The 16,592-nt window shown below is 32.1% G+C and overlaps 1 protein-coding gene across 2 annotated transcripts in view; it reads right to left on the reverse strand.

Annotated features, from left to right (window-relative positions):
* Positions 1 to 16,592, reverse strand: part of LOC125068384 — a 145,722-nt gene that overhangs the window by 50,651 nt on the left and 78,479 nt on the right. For both annotated transcript variants that reach the window (XM_047677483.1, XM_047677482.1), the window contains exon 2: positions 2,431 to 2,541. In XM_047677483.1, coding sequence (XP_047533439.1) covers positions 2,431 to 2,506 — 76 coding nt within the window. In that variant the 5' untranslated portion in view covers positions 2,507 to 2,541. The remainder of the gene's footprint in view (positions 1 to 2,430; positions 2,542 to 16,592) is intronic.

Here is a 16,592-nt window from a genome sequence, read left to right on the forward strand (position 1 = left end):
GCCAATTAAACTTAACAAATAGTTCATAGTTTTTTGTAATGTAAAGATATTATTGAACCCCTAGTAGGACGAGAAAAGTGAATTTGTTTTAATATTTTTATTAATAATGATAATTCAACTGTGAGGATTACAGATATCCATTACCTGTCAATCTGTTTGTAAAGTATTCGTTATAAAGCTAGAATTCATAATTGCTTAAATGAAATTTTAATTCAAATAAAACAATGTACTAAACATTTAAATTTTAATTTAAATAAAAGTACAAAATATGTGAAATCAACGTTTAAAACAAAAACGCAAATGATGTATATAGTTTCAGTTTTCATTCACAATTCAGAATTCACTTTGATCGAAATTCAAATTAACGAAATTCATACCACTGCTTTTGGTATAATGAAAAGTTCTTCCACAAAGGTATTGTGTTCAATTTTAATTGGTTCTCAATCATTTTAAATACTACTCGTATCCATTCATATTGCAACAAAGGAAATATATTTTTTGTTTAATAAAAACCTTTAAAAAAAATCAGTTTGATTTTATAGTAATCGAATAGTTCTTTGTACTTTGAATAGACACGTGACGTTTAACAATGTTAAATGAAGTGTAAAGCTACTGGCATGAAGATTCTACTGAGAAGAACCAGCTAGTAACTCAATAATTACTTTTTTCCATCTATGAAGGTACATAATTATAAATAATAAATAAATATTGGACAACATCACCTACATTACTCTGATCCCAATGTAAGTAGCTAAAGCACTTGTGTTATGGAAAATTAGAAGTAACGACGTTACCACAAACACCCACACCCAAGACAACATAGAAAATTAATGCACTTTTTCTACATCGACTCGGCCGGGAATCGAACCCGGGTCCTCGGAGTAGCGTACCCATGAAAACCGGTGTAACCAAATACTCGACCACGGAGTTCGTCTAATTATAAAATGATCTTTATGAAAAAAAGTCAATTTTGACGGTTTTTTAAAATTATATATATTTTATTCACACGAGCACAAGATTGTGCTAAAAGTAAATGATGCTTGAATGAGATGGAATACCCATCATGGCCGCTTGGGCTATAACAACTAAACCATTAGAAAATAATAGCCCTGCGTTTGAACTGCACTATTTTGTTAAAATTTACATTTAACTGCTGGACCATCTCAGGTTATTTGTACATGTGATATAAAAAAATAACGATTTTTTTATAAATATTTATGAGTAGATATACTTTCATTGTACAATCGATATCGATTTTATTCTTTCGCACTGAGTTTATTAATAGAATATCAAGAACTTGATTTATTGGCTTTATATCCTTTGACAGAACTAACGCGACCTAACCTAGTGTTCCAGTTCTATTAGTGTCCTGAATTCTCAGAATAACGACATAAACATAAATTGATATTTTATAAAATTGTTCGCAATAAAATCATAGAATTTGTCCTACTTTTATGTATTTTTTTGTACGTTTACACAATAACATGTACTTGGAAATGTATATGGTAATTTATTTTGTGTTGAAGGTGAATTAATTGTAGCTTTACTCTTCATTTGGAAGTATAATAGGTTTAATTTTTCAAAGAAGTCTGTCAAACGTTGTTATAACCCGGTTAAAAACAATTGTACCTGATTTTTTTTATAACGTTTTAGTTTTTCGAAACCATTTTTTTATAGATATACTTGTATTAAATAACATAAACCCCAAAGAATTCGGATAATTTTAACTAAGAGTTTGTATAATATTGAATTTTGTATTCATCAATTATAATAATTGACCTTATATACTCGTACTAAAAGGTAAGTTAAATAAAAACTTGTGAATATAATTTTTCCTATTGTTTTATAGACGTGAAACTATTGGCATGCTTTGGGGATAAGACTGACTCATATACCGTGATGGCAATCACATGATTCACTCGTATGCCCCTCGTGCCCCAAATCAGCCGCTGTTCTTACCCCCCTTTTTGTACGCCTGGTATACAAATACTTCGTTGCTATTGGTTGTAAAATTTCATAATGCTAAACAATAATTAGTCTTCTTCTTTCGAATGTCAAATATCTAATCCAACACAGAAAGAAATCGTTGTATGGTTGCTAGGCTGATATACTTCTAAAAACTGGACATCGTTTTTAAAATATTCGTGATTGCTTCGCTCTTTCTGTAAGCGTTGAGTTGCTGCTGTCACTACGTTACACTCAGTTTTATTAATAAGCAATAGTATAAACTGGTAAATATCAGTGTTAATACGACCACAGAGCTCATCTGGCAATACAACGTCCTTTAAGACTGCCTAAGTGTACATAAGTGTGCCTTTTTATTCCGTATGAACAACCGTGACATGACTTTTTGACAGATTGAGTCGAGTCGAGTGATGTGAGTTTTTCTTTTGTATTTTTCTCAATTTGAATAAGCATTAATTTACAAACCAGCATCCACGAAGCGCAGAAGTAAGGATAGCGCAAGAGCGACGGCGGCGGGCAGCGCGAGCGGCGCTCGCCGCATGTCGCGCCCACGCGGCCGCTCATGCCATGCCGCTTCTAGAACAATAAAGATTAACATATATTATCATCATGATTTGCAGCCAAACCTCATCCATAATTGAATATATCTGTTTATGTATATGAATAATCATAGTATATTGAACACATATTATTAAAATACATTCATGAATATATTTCTCGATAACTCTTTGTATTAAGAAGTACTTAGCACGGAATTAAATTACACAGTTATTTTTTTATTTTTATTTTTATTATTAAATTGAAGTAAATAACAAAATAGTCCAATTACAGTAGCAACTTATGATGATCAAGGAATGTCCACTCTATTGGATACTTCATATATATATGAAGATACAACTTTAAATTACCTACAATTTTAAATAGCTTAGCTATTTAAATGACCAGTTGACTGTTTAGACTATTTATCTGACGAAGTAATCGTTTTATGTTATTTTAGTCTACAACAAAAATAATTTATTCCATTTAATCTTGCATATAAAATGTTTCAATACTTAGAGCTCTAGTTGCAGTACTAGACATATTCTTAAAATATAAATAAATATATATACAAAAGTTTAAATTACAAGTTTAAAAGTTATTTAAAAAAAAACATCTATCCATAGTAAAATTAGTATACATAATGTTACATATATCTACATATACTTATCCTAAAATAAGTTAAGTTTGAAGACCTTTGTCATAGTTTACCTTAAATTTACTTAATGAGTAGCAAGTATCTTAAATTAAGACAAAACTATGATTAAGTTCACGTGACCACAGACGCAACCTCAGGCACGTGCTTGTTTTAATTAATAAGAGGCTTAGAGGTATAAGTCTCAGAAAGCTGATTTAATAGAGCTATTCTGTTAGAGTAAATTCCTAAGTTGTCTACTTTTATGGAGATATATAAGAATGTAACTATATATTAAAATAAACTTATAAAAAATTGCGGGATGTATATATATATATATATATATATGTATGTATGTATGTATGTATGTATGTATGATTGTTATATGATGATAACTAGCGACCGCCCCGATTCCACTTGCACGGGTGCAATGCATCAGTATCAACTAAATATACTACAAGATGTCTTACAACGTTCACAGTTTTTCAATCATTAGACAATACAAACCATTCCCTGCGTTTTAATTCTGTAATATCTTCGAGAATATTAATTTAAATTACATACTGTAAAGGGCCATATTGATCTATACTAAATTTACAATGTATTTAAGGTACTTGATTGGATAGGGATTAATGTTTTATTGCTTAAAATTGCTTCGAAAATAAGCCATTATTTCTCGTAAAAAATAAAGAATAAAAAATGATTGTTGTGGGCTATTCCTAGGAGATAGACTGTATATACTATAGCGGACTTTTTTGAAGGTGTATACTGTAGCTCATTATTTCGATCCATATCATAGGATTCATTTTATTTAAGTTTTTATTTTGGAATTTTATATGTTTATTTAACAGCGAAAACGTCCACGAAAATAAATTTAGAAATTTCAGTACTCTTTATTAGTAGGGATATAGGAGAGAGCTCTCTGTTCATTCAAAGATCTCCCCCTATTTTACCCGAATGAAGTTCATGAAAGCTGTATTTAGTGTGAAGAATTTCTGTAAGCTGCACTATCTATCTATCATCACAACTACAACCTCAAATAGTAATGTTTTGAATAGTTTTATTCTTGGGAAAAGTTGAGTGTGCCAGTGAAATAGAAATTTCTCGGAATAGGGCCTTATATCCAGCCAATAGATCAATGAGGCAGTTATTATTAAAATATCTAGGACATAAGCCCTTATTTATAACAGTCTGAAGTCCGGTGGGCTAGCAACTATAATTTGAGTCGAACAACATATTCAGCTCGGTTTAATATTAAAAAGCAATCAAATAATTAGATCTAATCAAATATTATAATCTGCGCAGTACAAAAAGTAGAGTAATTGTTACAATTATAACTCAAAGTAACGATTTTCTCCTAAACTTTATAAAATTTATTACATTCTGTTTCATGTTAAGCTAAAAGAATAACGGAAGAAAAATTAAGAAGGGCATTAATTTAAACGGCGAAGAAAAAGGTTTAGTTATTTACTTGAACAGAAAATGAAATGAAAAATTAGGTTAGCAGCTTTGGCCGTAGTTAGTAATATTTATCCATTAGCCGATACATTCAACCAGATTATCTCATTTGCTACTGACTTTGTCTACTGGGGTATATATTTATATACTTACGAAGGCGCTTCACTTTGAGAACTAAAATTTTAAGCGAATACAAAGAACGAGTCATAATTATATTCTCAAAAAGTGACGTTCATATAAAACGACACGCACACAATATAATTAAAGAGAATTTTAAGTCATCATTAGGACTATCAACTAAAATCTACAAAACAGCTCCACTGACATGAATAGAGCGATCCACGTCACACGCCTGATCTCTATTCAACGGCACGCTTTATGTAGAGCGATGAATAAACATCAAACAAACGGTTTAATCGCGGCTGGGAATTTATAATTTTTATTCACTCCGTAAAAGAGTCGAAACAAATGACGTTTTTTGGATTTGTGAACATTAATTTATGTATAGCCCTGAATATGAAATGATGATATGGTGAGAGGTATATTGAAATGTTAAGCTAATCCGCAATTTTTAAGCTTTTACGTTTCCAGCTTTCAAGCTATGACAATATATATTACTTAAATTAACATATATATGAATCGTAGTTAATTTCTGATCATATGTTTTATCGTTAGTGAAGTTTAAATAGTTTTACATATGTGATCATGAGCTGATTGTCAGATGATTGATGAAATTGAGGCTGTTTATAAATATGAATGGAAAAAAGTCAAGCAATACAAAGCGAATATTCCAAGGCAGGGCAAAGGCTTCATCTTCTTTAAGCCCACCTTTGGCTTGGGATGATATCCGCTTAATGCTTCACAACCTACATAATCAAAATAATAAAATAAAATAAAATAAAATATTTATTCTGATTTTATTAAGCTATTTCACATATCGTTTATACAGTTCTCGTCCAAGGGTTGCTCCAAAAAGGCACATAATGACATTTAGTACCCTATAAAACTTTCGTAGTTCTTTTATTAACTTATTCTGTGATAACCTTTCAGATAACTAGAAGTGTGAAGTGCTTCGTAGTAAAGTCCTTTAATATTTAGAAAGTATCTGATAACCACGTGCCTAAATTTTTATATATAATTGTTTCCAAATAGCCGAGATGGCCCAGTGGTTAGAACGCGTGCATCTTAACCAATGATTTCGGGTTCAAACCTAGGCAGGCACCACTGAATTTTCATGTGCTTAATTTGTGTTTATAAGTCATCTCGTGCTCCGCGGTGAAGGAAAACATCGTGAGGAAACCTGCATGTGTCTAATTTCAACGAAATTCTGCCACATGTGTATTCCGCCAACCCGCATTGGAGCAAAGTGGTGGAATATGCTCCAAACCTTCTCCTCAAAGGGAGAGGAGGCCTTTAGCCCAGCAGTGGAAAAATTTACAGGCTGCTAATGCTAAAAAAAAAAATGTTTTCAAATACTCAAATATAAATTCATGATTTATAATATCGTAAGTATATATATAATGTAATAAATACTTACACATAGATCAGTTTTCATATAACAAATTATTAAAACAGTAAAGCGTAAAATGCTTTTCTAAGTAATAAAAGAAAAAAATTGCACCGGCAACACGGAAAACTGACTCCTGCTTTTGTTAAGAAACCGTCGGTTATTTCGTTTCAAAATAAAACACATCCCGGGTATACAGCGTTAATAATACAAAGTAATGCGTGTAATTTTTTCCTCAAAGATATTATAAGCACGAGAAGTAACTATAAACTTCTAATACAAACTTAGTGACTTCGCCACTTCCTTCCTAAAGTATTCAATTTAACAAACCTATAGGTAATTCTAAGCCGCAACATTTTATATACATAAAGATTTTATATATGATAATTGTTTTAATAAATTTTATTAGTGTATGATACGACCTACGTGGTCGAGTAGTGTGTTTACCGGTTTTCATGGGTACGCCACTCTGAGGTTCCGGGTTCGATTCCCGGCCGATTCCCGGTCGATGTAGAAAAAGTTCATTAGTTTTCTATGTTGTCTTGGGTCTGGGTGTTTGTGGTACCGTCGTTACTTCTGATTTCCATAACACAAGTGCTTTAGCTACTTACATTGGGATCAGAGTAATGTATGTGATGTTATCCAATATTTATTTATTTATTTATGATTTAGTTCCGTTACTCAAACTATGTATTATGTACTATAAATGAAACTGATTAATTGTTTATTGTCATGGCAGTTCTTCTAGACGGTATTCACATTTCAAGCTATTGGTAACTTTAAATTTAGTTCAATCGTGAAAAATTTACTATTAAAAGATGCAACAATGACTTATTTGAACAAGTATATTTGATTCATATCCGAAGAGATTTAACAATCACCTAAGATACGTATTTCAACCAAGTCTTGATCCCAAACTATTATATATATGCATATCGCTGGAGAATAGGCTTTATTTTATCAAAAAAAATCAAGGAAGGTTAAAGTTACTCGTATTATAATAAAATATAAAACCTTCATGAGCGTTGCAGTGAATTAACATGACAACAGAAAGTTAAGCTATATACAAAATAAAAACCGTTTTGTAACACTTACGCGACTATTTATTTTACTGTCGTAATGCAAAATCATTTGCACAAGCCCATGCTTACATATTCTTATTTTTCCGACGTTTGATGCTAAATAAATAGTAAGTGTTCATTAGTACTTGTTGTATTTGTTTTTATTGTATATTTTTTATAGAAAGCAGAAATAACATAGACACAAATGAAATCAAATATATTTACGGCATCCCAATTTTTTTGCAATAAATCCGAAAAGTAAAAAAAAAAATATTCAGACATAAAGAAGAAAGATTTGAGTAAGTAAGTAACAGCTTGTAAGTGCCCCACTGTTGGGCTAAGGCGGTCTCTTCCTTTGAGAACAGGGTATAAAGCTCATTCAACCACACTGATCCAGTGCGGATTTGTGTGATGTGTCAGTGTGAATGTGGCAGAATTTCATTGAAATTAGACACATGCAGGTTCTTCATCGATGTTTTCCTTCTCCGCCGAACACGAGATGAATTATAAACAGACCTTAAGCACATGAAAATTCAGTGGTGCTAGCCTAGCTACCCGTTATCATCTGTCAAGATGTGAACGTTCTAACTACTATTTAACAATACGTATCAAGGAATATTTTTGAGTATGACATAAGCAACATAATATAAAAATTACAAAATGGTGGAAAAGAGTAACCACTGAGTTTCTTGTAGGTTCTTCTCCGTAAAATCTACTTTCAGAACCGTTGGTAGCTTTACCTTTTGACATAAGTGAATATACTGTAGATAAAATAATAAAATCTTATTCAATAATGGAGTAAGGGTGATTACAACTTGAGCACACCTTTGTTAAGTCGAACCTTTGTTCGCTTATTAGCATTTGAGAACGGTTGCTTTGTACTACGGACTTCAATATGATATTATAAAGAAATTTAGATCTGTATTCTCGTTAGAGCTTTGAGTTGAGTGAGCCAGTTTATCTATAGATGTAGTTATGTCTATTGACAGAAAATTGTTAGTATTATAAAAATGATAGTAATAAAAATCTGATACCTTGTGATCTCATTTTATACTCTAGGAGATGCATTCCATTTCAAACGAACACCAATTCATTTAAAAAAATATATTTACTCTCATCTGAATTTTCATTGGTCAATGATAGCCGATGACGTAATAGACGCCCAATGAGCTTTTAGTAAATCCATATTAATTATTATTATTAATATTATAAATGCGGAAGTAACTCTGTCTGTCTGTCTGTCTCGCTTTCACGCCAAAACTACTGGACCGATTTAAATGAAATTTGGTACACAAATTATAGTCTGGAGCCTGAGAAAGGACATAGGCTACTTTTTATTTGAAAAAAAAGGCTGTAAAGGGTTGAAAAGGGGGATGAAAGGTTGTAAGTTGTTGAATGTATTGTTAGTTAGTTAGTTAGTTTAAGGGGTAGAATCGAGGTTGAACGTTTGTGTGGAAGTCCGTTATTTTTTAAGTTAGAAACATGAAACGTTATTTTAGGATACAGAAAAATGAGTACATAAATATTTAAGCGTTTCTGCATATTCCACTCCTAAGGGGTTGAAATAAGGGTTGAAAGTTTGTACAGAAGTCCGTCATTTTTAATATAGAAACAGGAAACTTTATTTTTGGAATACTGATTAAAAATGACTAAATACATATTTAAGCGTTTCTAGATAATCTACCACTTAGTGAATGACATAAGGGTTGAAAAAAAATATGGAAGTCCGTCATTTTTTAATTTAAAAACATGAAACTCTGTTTTTGAGCTACCGATTAAAAATGACTAAATACATATTTAAGCGTTTCAAGATAATCTACCACTTATTGGATGACATAAGGGTTGAAAAATTTTATGGGAGTCCGTCATTTTTTAAGTTAAAAACATGAAACTTTGTTTTTGGGCTACCGATTAAAAATGATTTGGTTCGCATTTAAGCGCTTTTGGATATTTTACGCCTAATGTGAGAAATTTCGTATATAGGATAGTCTGGAAGTCCGTCATTTTTGGAGTTAGAAACATGAAAATTTATTTTTGTGCCACTGATTAAAAATGAGTTTATATACAGATTAGTCTGGAAGTGCGTCATTTTTGAAGTTAGAAACTAGAAATTTTATTTTTAGGAAATCGATTAAAAATATGTTGATACCTATTTAAACGATTCTGGATATTTTACGCCTAAGGAGGGAAATAGAGGTGACATTTCGTATATAGGATAGTCTGGAAGACCGTCAATTTGAAGTTAGAAGCTCAAAATTTTATTTTTGGGCTACCGATTAAAAATGAGTTGATTCGCAATAAAGCGTTTCTGGATATTCTACCCTAAGGGCTGTAATACACACCAATGTGGTTCACTAAGAGTGAACCACATTGGTAGTTAATTTGTTAATTGTAAATTTTAAATTTTAAATTGTTAATTGTAAATTTTAAGTTAATTTGTTAATATATCTATATTCTGCGCGAGCGAAGCCGCGGGTAATAGCTAGTAGTCATAATAAAATTCTTATTACGTAAAATTGTCCGCATAATCATATTTTCTTTACGACAAAAGAGACGGAAATACTCATAAATACATGTACAATTATTTTTAGAAATATTTTCCTGACCGGTTTTCGGCCAGCGGAAAGAGACCAGATGGAGGTTGGTCCTCTGTCATTCTAGCCTACGTCATTCGAGACACGGGAAACAAACACACATCACTCATCTATCTCCGGGACGTATCTGAGAACCGTGACAACTATGTATAACTTTTATAATAATACATTTTATAGACTCGTCGCGAATCCTAAACCTTGGCCTTTAGTCTTAAAAGATACTAAACCAAGAAGAACATCATGATATATTAGTATATACTTACATACAAACATCATTCGATTGTAGCCGCTAGGGTTTTGTAGAAACCAGTCTGGGTAGATTCGCAGGTTCGATCCTGACCCCTTGGGCTATTGTCGTCCACGCTCAGTTTACATAAAGTAGGGGTAAATAGGAGTATTCGTAAATCCTCAATGAATTTGGGGAATTGTTAGTATTTAAAAAATAAATACTGGCACCAAAGACATAACATCTTAGTTCCCAAGGTTGATGACGCATTGGCGTTGTCCCTTACAAGGTTAAGATTTCTTTCATTGCCAATGTTCAGGACGGTGGTGACCACTTACCTGGTGGCCTGTTTTCCAGTCTACCCTATAATTTTAAAACGCAAATATACAAACTTGAATATATTTGTATAAATTAAACATCAACGTCAATTATTTTACATGGAAATATATTAAAATAAATATGTTCGTTGCTTTCAGATAATTTCATAATTTCAATATTTTAACTGTTAAAAGTTGATAATTATAATAAAGTTACTTAATATCATAAAATGGAGTCATCCCGCTGCGTGTATACGCGATAAACTCAAAAACTAACGACATAATTTTTATTCGGTTTTCACTAACGGACCGAGTGATTCATGAAGGTTTTTAGGTGTACAATTCATTATAATTTTGTGTGAATTTGCCGAAATATAAGGACGTTTATTGAATTTGTTGAAAAAATATACCAACCAATAGTGATGTATATCGAGCTCGAGCCCGAGTCTGATAGCTAGTTTGTCTATAAATTCGACATAATATTAATAATTTTACATGTAAATTTTAATTAATCGCTGATTTCATTTGTTTTCATAGTTTCTATATATTAACCGTTAAAACAAGTTGATAATTATATTAAAATTTTATAAAGCATAGAAAGAAATAAGCTTTATTTAAAAACGGAATGATTAATATGCATGATTGTATGACATATGACGTATTGTTTCTGTGTACAGAAAATATTTCTATGCTAATTTGCTAAGTTATATTTTCTTTAAAGGCAACGCAAGTAATATAAGCAGTTTTATTATTTGTTTTGTTATAACATTAGCTTCTAATAAAGCAATTGGTATTTGTTTTATTAAAAGATACCTACTATTCCTTATCATATGTTAGGAGCAGACGAAGGACTTTACACGATTTGAAGGATCTCGTGAGGCTTTATAAGATAAGACATTAGACCAATGAAGCGGTCTGATTTTATATGAGTAATATTAAATTAATAATTGATTAACAAATTAAAATAAAGGCTATTAATGAGGAACATATATTACGCCAATAGGTGTTCCACTTTGTCTTGGGGTTTATATGCCGTGACGACAAACGGCATGACGCTCTGTTCCGTCGCCACTCTCTACTCCCTTGTTGCTTGGCGCGGATACTGTTTATACTTTGTTACTATATCCCTACTTAATATTACAAATGCGAAACTAACTCTGTCTGTTACCTCTTCACGCTTAATCCACTGAACCGATTTAAATGAAATTTGGTGTGGAGATAGTTTGAGTCCCGAGGAAAGACATTAGTTTTTACGAGGAATTGTGTGACAAAAGGGGTGGAAGTTTGTATGGCAATTAACCAATACATTTATGGACGTAAAATGGGGCTAAAGGTTTGTATGCCATAAATTTTAATAAATTAAATCGTATTATAAGAAAAAAAAACAAACGGTCGTCATTAAATGAGTTTATTTATAAAATAACAGCTGTTCAAAATACCATCGATTCCATTAGTTTCGATTATTCTGGGCTTCTAAGTCTTCCCGAGGTACTGATTCGAAAATTGATCGGACCAGTAAAAAATATTGTATTTTTCCGTTAAAAAATTCTCAGTAGCAGCCAAAAGCTTCTAAATTGACAGTGCTTACAACTCTTTAAAAAACACGTTAAGCCGTTGACCGTGCAGCTAAACTCTCTGGTCATGTCAAATTTGCCATAAAAAGGAATAGAGTGCACTAGGTGTTCATGCACTCACCTATACACTATACTTACTTCGAAGTTGCCTTATCTCCCTTGAGAACGGCCGCGGTGGCAAATGCAACTAGAGAGACATTATCATCTCAACTACATAAGTATAAAAACTGAGTTGCAAAATCGACTCGTTGGAACGAAGTTCCTTATCGCGCGTTGTGAAAAGGGGCTAGACGAAAAAAAAAACTCACGAAAAGTTGTAACAACACTTTTTGCTATAGTGAGTGTCATATCCTTTCTTATAATGTTGTTCCTTAGCAACGTTATATTCGTTATATCATTAAAAATATATTAAATAAAAATGCTTGATTTGAAATTACCAATTATTATTTATTTAGTGAAAACATATTAGTAAGCTATTGTAACCTGTGCGGCGTGCGCATGTTTCTCTGTCTCTCTCTCTCTCTCTCTCTCTCTCTTATAGAAAGCAAGCCAGATATTTTCATTTCTATTTCTCATTGAACAGTGTGGTGTCGCGACGATTATTTTTGTTGAGTGTATACAGGTTTTTTTGTACATAATAAATAATAATTTCTTATAATAATAAGAACTTCGTTCTCTCAACTTTTATTTTTATTTTTAACGAAAATAAAATAAATATTAATTTATCGATTTCAATTTCAGTCTTGTCTTGTTTCATATCGAAAAATGATTCGAAAGAAAGTCGAGGTCAATTTCGCAGACTAGATTATCTCGGGTCCAGTTCAATTTCGACGCGGTCTCGCTTACATCGTTACTTAAATCGTTCATGTGAACTAAACTTCCACGAGTATATTGAATTTTTATCGAACTTTTTGTATTGGTTATTTGCTAAGCCATTATCATGAATAACACATTGATCTTGAATTGTTCGGCGTTAAATCTTAAGTGATCATTCATAATTTCGTGGTATACAATGAAACGTAATTATATGAAATGAACGGCGATAAAGATAAAGGTCGCTTTGATCGGTCTCAGACAAACCTAACCACAATGACAAGTTATTCTACTACCAAATTGCATTTTTTTAATTTAACTGCTGCGTTCAGTTAATAAAATGAGCCAGTATTATTACAGCCACAAGATATATGGGCAAGATATAATTATTGGAGTCGCATTATATCATTATATTACATTACATTAGCAGCCTGTAAATTTCCCACTGCTGACTAAGGCCTCCTCTCGCTCGAGGAGAAGGTTTGGAGCATATTCCACCAGGCTGCTCCAATGCGGGTTGGTGGAATACACATGTGACAGAATTAGACACATGCAGGTTTCCTCACGATGTTTTCCTTCACCGCCGAGTACGAGATGAAAAAACACATGAAAATTCAGTAGAGCCGATGATTTCGAGTTTGAACCCGAAATCATCGGTTAAGATGCACCAATTCTAACCACTGGGCCTTTTCGGCTCTTATCATTATATAAGATACAATATTAAATATGCGATTAAGTTTCGCTATATAATATTAAAAGAAAATCTGTCAACAAGCGATATACGTCAGTATAATCTTTTCCGAAAATCAGTGCATCTTCTGCTATAAGTTTTATTTCCTACTAAGCCAGTATTTTCCTGAGTTATTTGAATACAAAAAAAACAACGGTATTAATTTATATATAATAATACTAAAAACATATTTATTATAGTAACAAAACTAGGTTTTTCTTTAATTTATTTCATATTAACAGCCTGTTATTGTCCTACTGCTGGCTTAAGGCCTCCTCTCCCTTTGTGGAGAGAGTTTTGGAGCTTATACCACCACGCTGCTCTTGAACGTTGGTGGATACACATGTTGCAGAATTTCATTGTAATTAGACACAAGCACAAATTAAGCATTTTAATTAGGTGGTGCGTGCCTGGGTTTGGACCTACAATCATCGGTTAAGATGCGCGCGTTCTAATCTGGGCCACCTTGGCGTTTTTGTTTTCTATTTCTTATTTACTTTTTTTTTTTTTATCATAAAATCTTTCAAGAGCCAACTTCGATGTTTTACATTCACATTTCTAGGCAACACATATTGGGCCACACTTTTTGTTATGACAAGGTTGTAATGCAAATTTATTCAATAAAAAAAACACCGCACGACACACCTATCTATAATAAAAATCGCGTTTATAAACAGTAACATGTGAAAGTCGTCGTAATACGCATGTAAATCAACTCAACATTCTAAAGTATTAAACACACTAAGACGGTATTAAGAAGCACTTGTAGTACGAAATCGGATTTGTGAAATCTATTTTTTACAGAATAATAATTACTAGTTGTTCGTGTTTTGTCGTGATTGGGAATTCTATTCTGATTTCTGTTTACTTTTCACTTTTATTCACTTGAGTAAAGTTATAATAGCGTCTGCTTAATCGAGTCAATTTGATGAGTAAGTAAAGAGTGAGCCATTAAAAAATATTTCTTCTATGAATTTACATACATACAAAATAATGAATTCATAGAAGATTCTTGAAATGTTTGTTTTTTCTTTTAATGTTTTGATAAATGTTGTTTGATATTGAACAACACAACAACTGTTTCGTGATTAAAATCGCGTTTATAAAATTAAAAAACTGAAATTGTGCCGCGGCTGTGACAAAGTTTGCACTCTTCTCTAGAAGAAGGTTTTGTGGATTATTTTAACATGCTGCTCCAATGCGGTACTGGCGCGGTGCGGTATTGGTGGGTACATATATGGCAGAACTTCGTCCGACCCATTCGGAATCCTTCATGATATTTCCCTTCGCGAACACGATCATTCATGCTAAGGTTTGAACCTAAAATATATTCAGATTCACATGTTCTAGCCACTGGGCCATCTCGTTCCCGTTTATCATGATAAATGATAAATGATTTATACATCATTTGGCTTATAATGCCACATAATTATTTCAGCACAATGAGTAGCTTGCCAAGGTATCTGTTTGTATACAGCCCGTCTATCTTTTCATTAATACGTCTCACTGCATTCCGTATTATTTTTATTCTCATTTAGTACAGCTGCGCCTCAAAATATTACCTGCGTTGAATTTGTATCATAAACTGCCATATTGCTTGACATTTAGACTTACATCCAGTGAAATTATATAATAAACTATAATGTTCCGAAACGAATAGTTTACCAAACGCAAAAGGGTTTTCTTAAATAGTTCTGTACAAAAAACTCAGCTGTATAATATTTATGTGTATATAACATAGATATTAATTATGACATTTTTTTTTAATAGTTTCTATGGATTCAAATTATTATCATTCTTACAAGTACTTTTCTGATGTTGTTATTTTTACTTTCTACACATAAATATGTTTAGTTTAAACATTTTTTTTTTTGTATAAAACAGGTAGGTGGACAAGCAAATGGGCACCATGGGAAGTGGTCACCATTGTCCAAAGACATTGGTGCCGTAAGAAATAATAAGCATTCCTTAAAACACGAAAGCGGGAACCATTATGTTAATGTCTCTTGTGCCTGTTGTTATACTTTTTCGCTCACTCTACTAACCGGAACCCAACAATACTGAGTATTGTTGTTTGGCGGTAAAATATATGGTTAGTGGGTAGTACTTACTCGAACAAGCTTGTAATATACCATCACCAAGTGAATATTCAATTCCAAATGAAATGAGAAATTTGTTTTGGTATTTACAAAACTCCCATAAAGAATTAGCTCAAATATTTATCTTTCAAACTAAACTAATTTAATTATTTTACATATTCTGATCACATATAAAATGCATACCATGTAAGGAAACCTCTTTTTTAAACTTATTCGTGTGACACTTATGATGGCGGCATTTCCCTCGTAGCGTGTTCTCGTATTTGCATTTTATTGTGAACACTGTATGTAAAGTTTTACTTGATTATATTTGCTTGATTAGCTAATAACGTAAAAGTAAATACGTTTATCATCTTTTCAGTTTTTAATTAAACATCAAAGAAATAAAATAAGTCATGGTACTCGATTTGTTTAATAGCTTTGAGTTGTCCGTTGTCGTTGTATTGGAGATTTCGGACGTATAATATATTTTTCTGTAACATAAATTGGTGGTCGTGCAAATCGTTATGTGATGTTAAGTCATCAGGTCATATAAACCTATACACATTGGTGCCTTATGAAATTTAAACCATACCTCACATTGGCAATACGCCACAAATCTTGGGAATACGTAATTATCCATTGTGCCTGTAGATAAACTGGTTCACTTACCCTTCAAACAAAAACACAACAGTACTAAGTGTTGCCGCTTAGCTGTAGAAAATATGATGAGTCGGTGGGTCTGCCCAGAGCCTAAAAAAAGTAGGTGATATTTGAACATATATAATACAGTGTCATCGTATCATAATGTCAAGCCACGATCTTTAATAACATTGTATGACTTTTTCATGTAATTAGAATACGGCTACCAATCTCCTTAATTAAAACTATCATATCGTATAAAAGTTCAACATGGTTTTCATTAAAAATATATCTATGCGATTTTCTGAACAAACAAAAAAGGAATCCTTTCTTTTATTTAATGCTTAAAAAAGATTATTTCACACAATTACATTTCAAGAAAAATCATAATAAACTCTATTACGCTGTTTTAAAGGTCAAACATGCAATTTCCTACGTTTTAAACCAAAACACGCT

The sequence above is a fragment of the Vanessa atalanta genome, chromosome 13 (genome assembly GCF_905147765.1).
Source record: "Vanessa atalanta chromosome 13, ilVanAtal1.2, whole genome shotgun sequence".
Classification (NCBI taxonomy): Eukaryota; Metazoa; Arthropoda; class Insecta; order Lepidoptera; family Nymphalidae; genus Vanessa; species Vanessa atalanta.